This window comes from Sciurus vulgaris (assembly GCF_902686455.1).
Source record: "Sciurus vulgaris genome assembly, chromosome: 9".
Classification (NCBI taxonomy): domain Eukaryota; kingdom Metazoa; phylum Chordata; class Mammalia; order Rodentia; family Sciuridae; genus Sciurus; species Sciurus vulgaris.
This window is the reverse complement of record NC_136469.1, coordinates 60739490-60755600: the sequence shown is the minus strand read 5'-3', so window position 1 is coordinate 60755600 and position 16111 is coordinate 60739490. Positions and strand designations below refer to the sequence as shown.

Genomic DNA, 16111 nt, shown 5'->3' with positions numbered 1-16111 from the left:
AAGTTTGTGGTAAAATTTCTCAATGAACATCTGAATGATCTAGTCCTATAATAAATACATGAAATCACCAATTAGGCATACCTTAAAAAGTGAGTAGTCACAGCCAGGCATTAAATTACTAGACAACTGGATATGGTTGTATAGACTAGATAAAAGAAAAGAACAATTAAAAACATAATATGTAATGAAGAGGTTAGGTGCTTGCAATATACACATTTAGAAATATGAAAAATTAACATAAAAAGTTCACATGTATTTGTTTTTCTATGGAGTCAATTTCTGAAATGGACAGACAAAACAGATCTTAATGATAAGTTCAAGAAATAATTTATAAAACAAACTATTTTTAATGATTTTGACAAAAACATTTTGGTACACTGGTTAACTCATAAAAATAACTGCACACAAATGTATATATTAAAAAATGAAAATAAAGGTTTAAGATTGCTCTAAATAAATGAAAGAACATATAAGGGTAATGAACAGTTTTGTTTGTTCTCAAAAATACAATACATCACTGGATACGATGGCACACATCTACAATCCCAGCAATTCAGGAGGATCTCAAGTTCAAGGCCAGCCCAGAGAACTTAGTGAGACCCTCTCTCAAAAAATAAAACAAGCCGGGGGTATAATTTGATGGTAGAGTATCCCTGGGTACTGCAGGATGAGAGGGAAGAGATCATGAGAAAAGATGAATCTAACCCTCAGGACTGCATGACTGAAATAACCAACATCATTATCCATAGTTTACCCAGTAGAATGATTCCCAAAAACTACTAATTGTTACTGGTTAGTTAGCACAATGATTACTTGGAAAACTTTTAAAAAAATATAATAGTTGTAAGCTCTACCCTCTGGAATTAACAGTCATTTATTTACATGTAATCAATAGTTTCTAAACTATTTTCCAAATACAAAATTAGCAAAATAATATTTGCGATTGCTTTAACAGTCACTTTCCTGATGGTAGATGGCTAGATCATTTGATCTCCTGTATTCTTTTATAGCAAAATTGTTTTTAAACATTGGCAACAGAATGCTGTGCCTATGTCTAATATTAGATGGCAGAAATTAACCTCAGTCATGTGTCTACAGACTGTTAATCCTTAGTTTCTTTTAAAACTATTTAAACCTCGTATAGAAACATTTCAGGAAGAGTTTTAAGGAAGAACTTGTTATCCTTTGATCATATAGCATAGGATAAGACATCTATTATAATCCAGTTTGAGTAAAATAGCATGCTCTATAAGATCTGTTGGATCACCGACTAATGGTCATTTCCCAAACTGCTATCAATAACAGCTTCGACTAGGCAACAAACCTAGTGACAGAAACCTGATGATAATGATGACTATAAAACACCACTAATTTCATAGAATAAGTGAACAGTGTGAGAGTAACTTTCTTCAATGATATTCAAGGTGGAAAGCCTAATGTTCCATTTTGCCACCTCTTTTCTTATCCGGGTGCTCTAAGGTTCCTTTAGTTTAAAAGAATTTATAATAGAACATTGAACAGAATATTAAGAATATACAGGATCAAAACAAAAGTACTCAATGGTTGGTTGTAAGAAATATTAGAGGGGCTGGGGCTGTAGTTTAGTGGTAGAATGCTTGCCTCTCACCTGTGAGGCACTGGATTCAATCCTTAGCACCACATAAAAATAATAAATAAAGATAACTATAAAGTCCCTCTACAACTAAAAAATATTAAAAAAAAATATTAGAAAGGAGTAAGAAATTGAGAAGTAATTTAGTTATTAAAGAAAGCTAAAGGACTCCTTCAAATCTCTAAATTATGGTGTACAAATTTATTAAATGACATTGCCTACACAGTGAAATGTGGGACAATGCTAAATTAGAGGACAAGTTAGAAATACAAATATGTAAACTGGTGAAAGCCAAAGGAACTAGATAAATGCAAATCTGATTGGGAGGGAGCACACTAATTGTGTATTATAGGCCAAGCACTGGAAATAAACAGAATACTATTTCTGTTCTTGAAGAAGTATGCATGTATGAATTTTATGACGACAATTGAGTCTTCTGTGTGGATAAAATACACTCGGCAGGTTACATTAAAATATGAGAGTAGCATTTCTATTCCTAATTCTTTATGTATTATGGTCCTAAAATATAGAAATACAAATGGGAGTATTTAGATAACTGCTAAGTAATTGAAAGTTCTTAAAAATGTGATTAGTAAGTTTTGCCTTTCATGTTCTCAAATAGTATCTCTCCATACATGTTCCCCAAGTAAATTAAGATCACTAAATTAACTTTGTAGGAGCTGGAAATATAGCTCAGTGTTAGAACACGTGTGTAACATGCCCAAGAACCTGATTTCAACCCCCAGCCCCAAACAAAAGAGAACAAAAACTTTGTTTATAGAGAATCAATATCAAAAATTTAAATCGTATTTTGGAGTCATGTAAAAAGTTTGATTCCAAATGAAGTTTTTGCTAAACTAGAAACAAAATCTGAAAAATATTTCAATTTTTTCTTAGTCTACCAAAAATTATGAAATTAATGAACTATTCAACCCAGATACTGTCCTTTTCTTCACATCCCTTAAATTTTGATCATTTCAGCCTTAGAGACCTTATAGGAAATTTCAGATATTATATTGAAAAGAATTACAGAAATGGAAACCAAGCAGTGCTCTAGGATACCCAGTTATGAGGGAGATTTATTTAGGCAACCACTAATAGATATAAGTTCCAACTATTAAAAGTTTTAGGGCAATAAAGGATTCTGAAGGGAAGGATATTTCAGATCAAGGAATACAGAATATTCAGGCCTACAGGGTAATGGATTGACCCTTTCTAAAACTGACCAGGCATAATCACAAATTCAAACATTTATGAGGAAACAAAGTTCTTTAGATCAATGTTTGTTAATTTCACCTCACCCTTCATTTTGTGGATTCAACTTAAAAGAGAAAGCGTACACAACTAAAAAAACTACAAATATCCTAAAATAAATGGTTACTTACGCCCAAAAGTCTTCAACAGTATCAAACTTAGAGATCAGTCGAAGGTTTGCTTGCCAAGTTTTACTTTTATCATTTTTAAAAAACCAGAGTGCCCATCTAAAAATAAAAAGTCAATGTCAAAAAAACTATTTTATACTCATGTTCACTGCAGGATTGTTCACAATAGTCAAAAGGTGGAAGCAACCTAAACGGCCATCAACAGGTAATGGATGAACAAAATGTAGTACTCACATATAATTATCATTAATGATATGAAAAGGCAAATACAGTATGATTCCACTTTAATGAAGTACCTAGATTAATCAAATTAATGAGAGACAAAGAGAATGGTGATTACTAGGGGCTACAGAGAAGTGGAAATAGTTATTGTTTTGGAAGATGATGATATTCTGGAGATTAGTTGCACAACAACATAAATGTTTTACATAAATGTATTTAAAATGACTAAACTATATAGGTCTAAAACAGGTAAAAAGGGTAAATTTTATGTGTATTTTACCACAAATATTAAAAGAATTCAATTGTAACTGTTATTCGTTGGCAAATAATGAATACTTTTCTCTATTTCTTTCATTTAAAAAACATATGTTTCAGTTGGGGATATGGCTCATGGCTCAGTGGTAGAACTCTGGCCTAGGTGTGAAGTCCAGGGTTCAATTCTGAACACCAGGGATGCCTACTATATACCAGGTTCCCTGTAACACCTAGAGGTCCTGAAGTTAATCTCTCAGGGGGATTTCACAGAAATGTGGCACAGAGAATTACAGTGTGCTTGGTACTATATAGTAAGAGATAAACACAGTAGTTAAGGGAAAGAGTACATGCATTTAGCCATAAAGGAAGGTAAGAAACAGGAAGGCTCAACTTTGAGAGGAACAAATAGTTATCAGGCAAGAGGAAGAAATGGAAGTGCTAGAAACAGGAAAAACTATTAAATTAGATTCTACATTTATTCAAACGTAAAACTGGGAAAATAAAGGGATTGAGTAATACTTCAAAGATATGATCTGAAATAACATTTACCAGTTTCTACATACCTGTATATACTTCCATTTAAAATAGTTGTATTCCTAAATAATTATAATAGTTCATATATACCTAATATATTACATATATTAATTTCTCTAGTATCGATAATAAACTCATATAACATTAAAGTTAAATGTATCCTCCCAGATGATTCACCTGTAGAATAAGTGAATTCAATATTCTCTGAAATGTAATATATTAAGCCCTTGGTATCCAGGAATTTCATAATCTTAGGTTCAGCATCCTCAGATTTCAACCAATCTCAGATGGAAAATACTCAGCTTAAAAAGAAAAACATCAACAACAACAACAAACTTTTGCCTATACTGAACATACTAACTTTTAAAAAACTCATTCTGTAAGTACAGCATAACAACTATTAACCTAATAGGTATTATAAGCAAAGTAGAGGAGGATGTGAAGAGGTCATATGCAAACACTACACCATTTTATATTAACTTGAGCATCCTTGGGGGTCCTGCAACCAATCAGAGGGAGGACTGTTTAACGAAAGTAAGTAAAAGGGAAATTCCATATTCTCATCAATACAAATGTTATCTGAAGGGCTTTCCAAATTATTTTATAGTTCCATGATCGATGCCTAGTAACCCCAGTTAGAAACAAAAATGAGATGCATTTGAACATGTGCTTGAATAATGTACATGCACTTGCCAACCCACTATAAAGGGGGGGAAAAAAGGCAGAACAACTATTTTAAAAAACCCATAAGATCAAGTACTATACTCTGGATTTAAAACAATAATATGGTATCTTTTAAAAGAAAACTGTACTCAGCCTTTAAACATAAAGGTTTATATTAAGAAAATAACTGGGTAACTAGACATAAATGTTTGTACAAGAATGTTTTTAATTTTAAGACTATCTATTATAAGTGTGTAACAATATGGAATTAGTTAAATAAGTAGTTCTCAAAGTGTGGTTTGCAGACCCCAGGGGAACCTTTTTTCATATATGATTCTAAGACAGTATTTTATCTTTCACTATTGACATTTGCAGTAATGGTACAAAAAGGATAAATGTGCTGACATCTTAGCAAGAATGGAGACATAGACACCAAACTATACTAATAGTCACTGTATCCTTTATCAACTTTGCCAGCTTCATTTAAAAATGTGTTTAACAAATAAAAATGTTCTCATTTAATTTTTATCTGTTTGCATGTCTTTTTCATATTATGCATGTAAAGCACTTCTGCTAATGCAAAAAAAATACAATGCTTAGGCAATTATTTGAATTGTGAGGCAAACTAGCCACTAACATATTTACTTGAAAAAACCTGATAAACCACGGTTATTGCTTAGGAAATGAATAGTGTAATTAATCTGTTGCTTAAAATCTGAGCTTCCAGGATAAAAACCTTAATTTTGGAAAGCTTTCATTGGCTACCATAAGCTGAAAATTCCTAAAAATTAAAGACATTTTTGATGAGCTTAGAGATAATATTAATAAATTATTTTTTCAAATTACTATATAATGAAATGTGTCAACATGCACAGGATCTACATAACTCATTGAATCATTATTTTCCAAATGACCAATGTATGATCATGTAGTGGTAAAATACCCATTCTAAAGGCAAGCAAGACCAATGTATTTTTAACATAACACTGTAGAAAACGTTCTTGAATATCATTTCAGATTCTATACTGCAAATAATCTATAAGAAATCTAGTATCAGGGAAGAACATCCACAATTATTTTAGAAGGCTACTTAAAATTCTTCTACCTTTTTTAACAAGGTACTGGTGAGAGGCCATGTTTTCTTCTTATACTTATACTTACATTGAAACAACTCATCTTCACAGATCAAATGCAGAAGCAGCTATGAAAATCCAGCTGACTTCTAGTAAGTTATGCTCTTAATTAAAAAGATTTGCAAAATGCTACTATTCTATTGTTTTTATTTCAAAAATATTTTCATTAAAATGTTTTATGTTAATGCAATTAATTAGATGAATATATTTCAGTGCAAAACAAAACATCTTAGCACTTAAATAGCAACAGATAAAAATCTACTCAATCAAAGCTGTGAGAGTATAAAGTTGTGAATTGCAAAGATTTTATTCATGGTTGGAAAACAGGTTCCAGGAATTTGTTAATTGTCTTTGTAAACCTCTGCCACATACTTAGTAAGGAATTATCTATCCTTTGAACTGCTTTGGGGGAAAAAAAAAGTTGTAAAATCAAACTTTTGAGAAATTATTTTAGTAAAATAGAATACAACCACACAATAACCTCCCTGCTTTAGGTAGGTTAATATCCTTAATATACAATGCCCGAAAAATAATTTGAAACCAGGAATTCAAATTGTTAAGAGTCTAAAAGCTGATAAAGGAGAATAATTCAGCAGTATCTGTAAAAATCATTAAAGAGTAATCATTATCCTAAGGAATCTGAAATTTTACCATAGAGACACACTTCAAAAAGGTAAATGAACCCATAAAGATGTAAATTGCAGCACTGTTTGTAAATAGAAAAAATATCTATACACTCATTAATGTAGTACAAGAGTGTATACATATGCATAAGGCAGAAATTTACAACTATAAGGTATATAGAGTTATACTGCATATTGTGTGCATGTATGAATATAGGACAAATCCCATCAGTATGTACAACTTAATGCACCAATTAAAAAATGTAGGGAAAAAATAAAATAAGGCAAAATCTGCACATACAAATAAAAAACTGTATGAAAGTATTTGTATAAAAATATACATGTGTATATTTAAATTCTGAAACAGTACAAATCAAATTTAATACTGACAATTCCGAGAAAAAAGGAAAAGACATTGAGAAAGTGAAGAATTTTTACTTTATATACTTGTGCCTGTTCATTTAATCATTCTTATTATTACAGGGTCTTTAGCAAGATAATGCAAAACCTCCAGCATCTATATCTATACCTCTCCTTTCTAATTTCAATTTCAAATTACCTATGCTTGTTACATATTTGTATATGCCCTATTCACTCTTCAAACTACCCCAATCTCTTGTACTAGCAGCTATACTGTATTAAAAAACTTTCCCCCTAAATAAACAAGGACTTTTTAAAATTGCCAACCTAATAGTTATGTGAACCTTTCTTTATTTGACCTTCTGGGCACATATGCTATCCTAAAACCAAACTATTTTCTTGTTTCCATGATCCTCCACTTTCAGTCTTGTCTACTTCCTTCACAGGCATTATCCCTCAACACAGACTCCTATGTGTTGATATCGCAGACGTTTGTCTTCAGTCAAGTTTACTTGAAAATTTACTAGCATAGCTTCAATTACCACCAATATAATGATGAATTTAAAACCACCAAGTTCTTTCTGAGCTCAAGATTCACACATAAAACTGTCTGATGTTCATGGGTCATCCAAATGAAAATGGAAACCTTATCCTGAGCATACAAAAACTAGTGCCATCTAATTTTTCCCTTCAAATCTACCCTGTTCACCATTTACCTCACTAAGTCAGAAAACCTAGGTGTCAGAAAGCTTACCTATTCTGTAGAGGATGTTTTATATAGTGTTCTGGGTTAGCAACCTCCTGATTAGATTCTGTTTTCTCCTCTTCTGTAGGCGGGGGATTAGGAGTAGGGGTGGTTTCCTAGAGAAAAATAATATAAAATATTATTTTAAACTTCTTAACATACCTGTAACAACAATGCTCTATTTAAACTTGAGGTATTGATGTTGATAATGTCTTTTTTAAGGAGAAGGAATTGGAGCAAATCATTTCACAGAACAGACCACAGATCAGCCTCTAATAACCTGATTCTTCATTCCAGTATCTTTTAAGGACAAAGGGTTTCTTGAATTTTAAAATAATTTTTATAAAATGTGCAGTTATCCTCCTACTTGCTCATGTTTTTACTATCAAGATTAAGAAACAAAGTTAGGAGAACCAACTATTTTCCTTAACATATCATATTAAAGTATCTTATATGTAATTATCAGGGAGTAGAGGAGGATTAAAACTAAATTTTGGAGAGTATAACAATTATTTCAATGGCAATAAAAAAATAATGATTTATAAAGTGATCCAGCCAAAGGCAATGAGGTCCTTGCCTTTGTGTCACACTGTTTACCTACCCTATAACTTGAAAATTTAGCAACTTGACATTTTCAATAAGCAATATGCCAAATAAAAAAAGGAAGAAAGGAAGGAAGGAAGGAAGGAAGGAAGGAAGGAAGGAAGGAAGGAAGCTAGCTTATTTTAGGCTAGGAATAATTAATATTGTCACCTAAATATATCAGAAAGAAAAGGAACCTGAGGATAATTTGAGATTGGTTTTCACCACATTCCTCCTCTTGTTCTTGATGCTATTATAAACTGGTCAAGGAAAGGCACCAGAAGCTGAAATAAAAGTTGGGTGGGGGACAGGGACAGGACTTCAACAATGTTTAGGTATCAGGTTTTGTTTTTGTTTTGGTGCTTCTGGACATCAAACCCAGGACCTTGTGTATGGTGGGCAAATGACTCTGTTTCCCCTAGGACAGGTATCAGATTTAAACTGAACCAGCAAAACAACAGAGATGTACCTTAACATAACAAGATATGCAAATCAGATATGTACACTCTAAAAGATCTCAAACCAGATAGGTGCTTACTAGTTATTTTAAAGAATGCATTTTTTTTTTTTTCTTATCAACATACAACACAAACACCAACTTCATTCTACTAGCCTATAAAGTCACTCGGAGCATGGGCTATGTCTTGATTTTGCTCATAATTATATTGTTAATGACTACAGTGCTTAAAACTCAATAGGAACTTATGGGCTTTAAAACTAAATAAATTCAAATGTTTATATAAAAAGATTCTAAAATTATATGCCATTAGGAGTAAGGTTTAAGTTTTATTAATTATAAGGTGAATTAATAAAAAATACACCTGTCTAACAAATCCCCCAGCACTTCACAGTATCAAGGTGTTAACACCTATGTGTTAACTGGCTCAAAATACCAAACTGCACTCTTCTGAAGAACATAACCTCAAACCTCTAGAAGGATTAACTACAGTATCTAGCAATCAACCAGACACTACTAGACATACAAAGTATTTTTAAAAGGCTGCTAAAGATCAAGAGATTAAGCTATCCATGGAAGACATCCATTGAAAGACAATTCAAATAAGTCCACATAGACTTACTATGATTAGTATGGTGAAACAGAAGAAGGGGGATGGGGATAAAAATAGTTACTTGAAAAGGGAATGAAATATATTTTTAAAAAGAATCAAGTTGGGGTATAATGGCAAAAGCCTGTCATCCCAGGGCCTCAGGAGGCTGAGGTAGGCAGATTGTAAATCAGAGGACAATTCAGTAACTTAGTGAGACCCTGTCTCAAAATAAAAATTGAGAAAATAAATAAAGGAAGAGCTCAAGATGTAGCTCAGTAGTAAAGCACCTCTGGGTTCAATCTCCTGTACCAAATAATAATGGCAATAAAAAAAAATGAAAAGAGCCAAAGGGATACTCTGTGACTGTCAACTGCAATATCTGAAATGAAGAGCCCAATGAACGTTAAACAACATTCTAACAACAGACTAAGATCGGTATAGGGAAAACCTGTAAACTTGCAAAACAGGTCAAAAGGAAAATATTCATACCAAAGCACAGAAAAGGGAAAAAATAGCTTGTACAAAATTTGCAGAACAAGCTGGGCATGGTGCCGCATGCCTATAATCCCAGCATCCCAGCGGCTTGGGAGGCTGATAGGAGGATTGAGAGTTCAAAGCCAGCCTCAGCCAACAGGGAGGTGCTAAGCAACTCAGTGAGACCCTGTCTCTAAGTAAAATACAAAATAGCGCTGTGCATGTGGCTCAGTGGTCGAGTGCCCCTGAGTTCAATCCCATAAACACCCACCCCCCGCAAAGAAACACACACATACAGAAAAAGGCTAAAAGATAGAAGCAATACATAATGAATAAGACACCAAATCTGGTAACTGAAAATTCAAGTCAGATTCAAAGGGCTAAAGGAATCTGAAGCATAAATATAAACGAAAACTATACCAGGTACATCAGGTATAAGCAGAAAATATACACACATGTACTTGCACAATACATGCACAGTTTTCATGAAACAATAGCATCTAACTTCTCAACAGAATCAATGGGAGCTGAAAGACAACACAAAGACACCTCAGTGTTGAAAGAAAAAAAATTAATCTTAGAATTTGATGTCTGGGGAAAATACTCTTCAAAATGAAGAAGAAATAAAGACATAGTTTTGAGCAGATAAGATACACCTCTCTACCATATCCACTCACCCACCCACTCACTGACCATCCCCAAAGGATTCAAAGTAAAAGGACTATCAAAGGCAGTCTTCAGCCTCTAGTAATATGATCCCAGATGAGATTTTGGAGATGTGAGAAAGAATAACAAACATTAAAAAAGGTTTAAGTATTTGGGTAAATGCACAAGACTATTCACAATTTAATGGAGCAATAATACTGTCATGTGGGGTTTAAAACGATGATCCCACTGAAAGGTTGTAAGGTTGGGTATGCCAGTAAAATATACCCTTCTTCTGAAAGTACAGTACAGGTTCAATAAGTAGCCTTAATCCAAAATGCCTGGGACCAGGAGTGTTTCAGATTTAAAGTTTTTACAGAACGAGATTGTCTTGAGGGTGGGACCCCAATCTAAATGTGAAATTTGTTTTAAATGTACCATATAAACACAATCTGAAGGCAATTTTATACAATGTTTTAAATAATTCGTGCAATAAAGTTTTTATACTGAAGTTGAAGGAATTGGAAAGGAATTTCTTACATTGCTGACATTGAAGAAATCAAGAGTTGTGCACCTGTGTTTTAATGTCAACCTGTCACATAAGGTCAGGTTTTCCACTTGTGGCATTATGGGTGTGTTCAAAATTTTTCAGATTTTGGAGACTCAACCCACAGTTGTATCTTCATTATAAACCACACTTTCAGGTTTACTTAAACCTCTTGCCTCAGCAGCATAAAAAAATTAAGCAAATATACTCTGAGGAATTACAAGTTTCGCAGGGTCCAAAATATCATCTTCTAACTCATTTAATGCTTTTCCTTCCATTATTCTTCTTTTCACTATTAGAATGATGGAAGACTAAGATGACAATTCAATGTTTGAATACAAAGGAAGAAAACCTGGGTACTCAGGAGAAAATAATGTTCAGTTCCTAGAATTTAGAAAGTGTTCTTTTGATTTAAAAGTCCCACTTTAAATAAGTAATGGTGTAGTTTCTTTTTTTTTTTTTAAATCCATTTGATGATGTAGTTTTAAAGAACATAAATTTGTACGTTTCCTAGGTTAACTATAAAATTACTTTCAAGTGTAGAAATATGAATCAGTAAGTAAAATCTTCTGATTGCTTTTAATAGCAATTATCTTAATATGTAATAATAATATACTTACTTGACTTAATGTAACAATAAGATAATATAGCATTATTACATATTAAGAGATTAATGATAAGATAAATGTTTTGAAACACCATAAAATGTATAATGGCCATAGGCAATCCTCTTTTCAATATATATTTGAAACTTTAAAATTTAAGCATTTATGGATGTTTCTCTTTTGCTTTTTAAAGTTACTATATACAATAGTTTAGTAGTCTCCTGTTCAAAATTTTAAACTTACATGAATTTCTCAAATCTTTAAGATGCAAAATGGCTTTAGCAGCTAATAGTTTCCATGAAAAAACAAAAAATTCTTCATTGTTCACATGACAATGATCAATAAGATCTAGAAATCATCTGATGATAAAAATTATTTTTTAAACAGTAATATTTTAAAAATATATAAAAGGAGATATTTTTCTCAGCACAAAGTTTCTCATTTAAGTTATATTTCCAAATGACCATCTACTTAACAATCCATTCTTAATCAGCAGTAGTAGTTCAAACAAAAAAGCTCAGTAGTAGCAATTATTCACCCATTTAGCTTTTTAAAAAATTTTTAAAGATTGTTCTAATTTGTTATACATGACAGTAAAATGCATTTTGACACATTGTACACAAAATGGAGCATAAGTTCTCATTCCTCTGGCTGTACATGGTGCCATTTAGCTTTTTGATATTTTGTTTACAGTATCAAGTTATTGCAAAAAGGGAAAATTTTAAGACTCTTGAGTGAGACATGCCTTATTATAAAATTATCTTCTCTTAATTTCTTTCAACTTCTTGTTATAAAACCTCTTAACTTTGAGTCAAATAACCAATCTGTTTTTCCTTTCTTATATGTAACTAGATAAAAATAAAACAAAATATCCACATTGGATATTTAAAACATTCAGGCTGTTTCTATGGGGATGGTTCAAATTCTATGAGGAAGTCTTACACCTTTTTTCAATTTTTGGCATTAGAAATTAAGAAATGATGTCCAAAATAATGTCACACTGCACTGAATTCTTTATTCAAAAAATGGTTTACAATTATGGAACTATGCCTAATCAGAACAAAAAAATGTATTTTGTTTTTTTAAAAAAAAAATCACAACAAAAAATGCTTTCAGGTCATTCCTCAGTTAAGCATAAACATCAATTAGCAATAACAAATCTCCAATTTGTTCATTATTTGTTTTAATTTGTTAAACACTCATTTAATATAAACTGTGTAAAAATAAAATTTAGATATTTTGAAGTTAGACACCCTACTATGATTCTCTGTAAGATTAATTCAAATGAGGCATATGGGATTTTAGATAAATGGTGAAATAAGTAGTCAGGCTATGGGACAATTGTACCATCAAGGAAATTCTCTCTGAAACAGGTTCCATGGAAAGCATTTTTAAAACTGTTCTAATCACATTTAAAAAAAACAAAATCTGCTCCCCCACACCCCATGTACACTCCTAGAACTGGGGAATGTACACAGGGAACCCACCACTGTTATGTTCCCAGCCTATTTTCTTTCTTTTGAGATCGTCTTGCTAAATTGCCCAGGCTGGCCTTGAATTTGCAATCCTACCACCTTAGTTTCCTGAATCACTGGAATTACAGGCAAGTACTATGTTCAGTCTCACATTTTTTAAATACACAAGACAAAGTACAGGAAATATGATCATCATATGAATCTGTATGAAAACTAAATAGCACTTCTAAGAACAATTCTCTTTTATGAGATACAAACTTGTTTTTAAGGTTGCTTCCTATATAGCACAAATAGTAAAATAGTTTTAAATTTACATTCAATTTAAAAACAAAACTCTTTAGTGCAAAGTCTCAACACCTCTCTCCCTATTATTTCAGGCTGGTTGTATATCAATGAGAAAACTTCACTGAAAAATTTGTCTTAAACATCTATGTTTTCGAATCACCTGGACAAAACAGTAAAGGTTAATTTAATAACTGACTACTCTCAAAGTAATCAAACACATTTTTCACCTGAAAGACAACCTCCCCTTGAAAACCCATTTTATAATGGGTAGAATAGGGAGCAAGAGTAAAGTCATGAGATGGTGCCATGCTTATTTAGAAGATGGTAACCAGTACACCTGAAAGAAAGGGTTCATGAAACCAAAGATATAGCTAGAATGGTAGGTGAAGTGATATTTTGATAGGCCTCAAAGGTCAGGCTAAAAGAGGACCTTCCATTCTGTGGGCAGTGGAAGTCATTAACTGTAAGGTCAAAGAGATTAAATACAGATGTCAAGTCAGGAAATAAAGACAACCAGTTTAAATGCAAAGTATTAAAACTGATTTTAAAGTTGCTGCATTTGTGAGGTTCAAATAAAAATGTTCAGCATTATAATTCAGTGAACACAGCTCAGCAGGTGGCCTTAGTAAGAGAAGTTGACAGGGATGAAAAAAGTCAAGCAAGAGAGGGGCAAGCCACAGAGAATCTAAGGGAGCATTTTTACTCTATTCTACAAAAATTAGCACATATTATCAGGCATAATATTAGCCTTGTAGAATATTCCTAATATAACAAAGCTAAATGTTTCCCAGATCGAGTGCTACTGCTATTCTTTCCCTAATAAATCTGACTGAATTTCTAAATTCTCATTATGTTCAAACCTATTTTCCTCCAATTATAAAATGTGTCTTTTCATTGTTTTGAATATTCAAATTCCTCACCAACTCTTAATCCATATAATTTATATAAACTACCTCTTCTAGAAATAATGAGCCCTCCTCCCTCATGATACTCTTTAATTCCCACCAACTCAGGAGGCTGAGACAGGAGGATCTCGAGTTCAAAGCCAGCCTCAGTAAAAGCGAGGCGCTGAGCAACTCATTGAGACCCTGTCTCTGAATAAAATCCAAAACGGGGCTGGGGATGTGGCTCAGTGGCTGAGCACCCCTGAGTTCAATCCCCAGTACTTAAAAAAAAAAAAAAAAAAACCCTTTTGTGTCTTCTATTGCCTTCAAACAATAAATATTTACTCCTAGAAACTTTTGGAATTTTTTTCCCCCAATGTTAAAGAGACACTGCACAATCCTTAATCTGAAGTATAGAAAAGCCAATGGTTTGTTGAATAGTCTCCAGGAACTAAAATTGATTTGAAGTGTGGTCCACAGTACTAGCAGTTCACCAACTGGTTATGATCTTCAGGGAATTTAAGACACAGAAATGGAATGTAAACACTTAGGAAAGATTATAGAAATCTGGCAGTAATTATAAGTCTCTTGAAACTTTTCAAATTCAAAAATACATTTCTGTATGTATTTTTTATCTTTGTACCATTTTACAAACATAACAGATTTATAATTACTTTTTAAAAACAAAAGCAGGTTAGGTATACTGGCACACACTTGTAATTCCAGCTATTCAGGAGATTGAAGCAGGATCACAAGTTTAAGGCCAGTCTGGGCAACTTAGTAAGACCTTGTTTCAAAAAATAAAAAGGACTGGGGATGTTAATCAATGTTTGCCTAGCATTGTGGAAAGTCTAGGTTCAATCCTTAGTAGTACAAAAACAAAAAACACAACAACAAAAAGTTTTTCACCAGAATAAGAGATGCATTGGGGTCAAATCCTACCTAAGCTGGAATTCCAGCTCTGCCATTCACAGCTATAAATTACTGAGCATTTAACAATTTTCCTGTGCCTCAGTTTCCTCATCTTAAAATAGGCATTGAAACACCTATAAGATTATTATGGAGATTAGAAGAATCAATAAATGAAAACCATTTAAATGGTCTGCCACACAATTAAAATTATACTTAAATATAAACCATTAAACTTACCCTTAACTGAGGTGTAACCTGAAGGCATTTTGGTTGTTTCTTTAAAGAAAAAAAAAAAAAAAAAAATTGTATTTCTTCCTTCTGATTTGGCGTACTTTTAAAGGAATATCTAAAAATTATGGTTGTATGGATGCCTGGCTTCTCATTCTGGAAATATTTATATAAGGCATACTATATGGCTAAAGACTGCTAGGTATGCTATTTGGTTTGCTTATGCGTGGTGTGATATACATGGATACAGAAAACTTTCATCTATTTCCTATATTATTTCTAGGTAAAAGTAAGAGTGACCTCCCAGTGTCATAGTGACCCATGACAACATAAAAGAATTTTAAGGTAACATTCAAGTGAAGAAACCAATTTATTCTACTTGAAAGGTAGATAACATTATTTTTCCTTTCCTATACTGAAGCATCATATATTTGGTTCTCTTTTCCCATTTAAGGCATTCAATGAAATTAATGAATGGTTGGAAAGTGGCAGTGTGCTTGATTACAAAGAATGGTACAAAGAATACTGAACTCAAGTATCAAAATAAAACAGATCAAAGGGGCCAGAGTAATAAATCATAAATTAGGCACATTTACCTAATACTATTCACTGTGGTTCCAAACAATGCTGCAAACAACAGTCTTTGCAAATGAGACTGACTTCAGTACTGGTTTTCCTCCAGCAAATGCAATCCAAATTTATCTATCACTGATCTATTAGGAAGCAATACTGGAAAGTGGTTAAAAGCTGGGATATACTTCTAGTTCCTATTTGATTTTTTATTTTTGTGGCACTGAGGATTAAAACCAGGGCCTTGCACATGCTAGGCAACTGTTCTACCACTAAGCTACATTCCTAGTCCTTTTTAAATGTTGAGAAAGGGTCTTGTTGAGTTG

At 32.6% G+C, this 16111-nt stretch overlaps 1 protein-coding gene across 3 annotated transcripts in view; it reads right to left on the bottom strand.

Annotated features, from left to right (window-relative positions):
* Window positions 1-16111, bottom strand: part of EIF4E (eukaryotic translation initiation factor 4E) — a 40381-nt gene that overhangs the window by 7185 nt on the left and 17085 nt on the right. For all 3 annotated transcript variants that reach the window (XM_079153854.1, XM_079153855.1, XM_079153856.1), the window contains 3 exons: window positions 7539-7645; window positions 2998-3093; window positions 82-145 (listed from right to left, as the gene is read on the bottom strand). In XM_079153854.1, the coding sequence (XP_079009980.1) occupies window positions 82-145; window positions 2998-3093; window positions 7539-7645 (267 nt within the window). The remainder of the gene's footprint in view (window positions 1-81; window positions 146-2997; window positions 3094-7538; window positions 7646-16111) is intronic.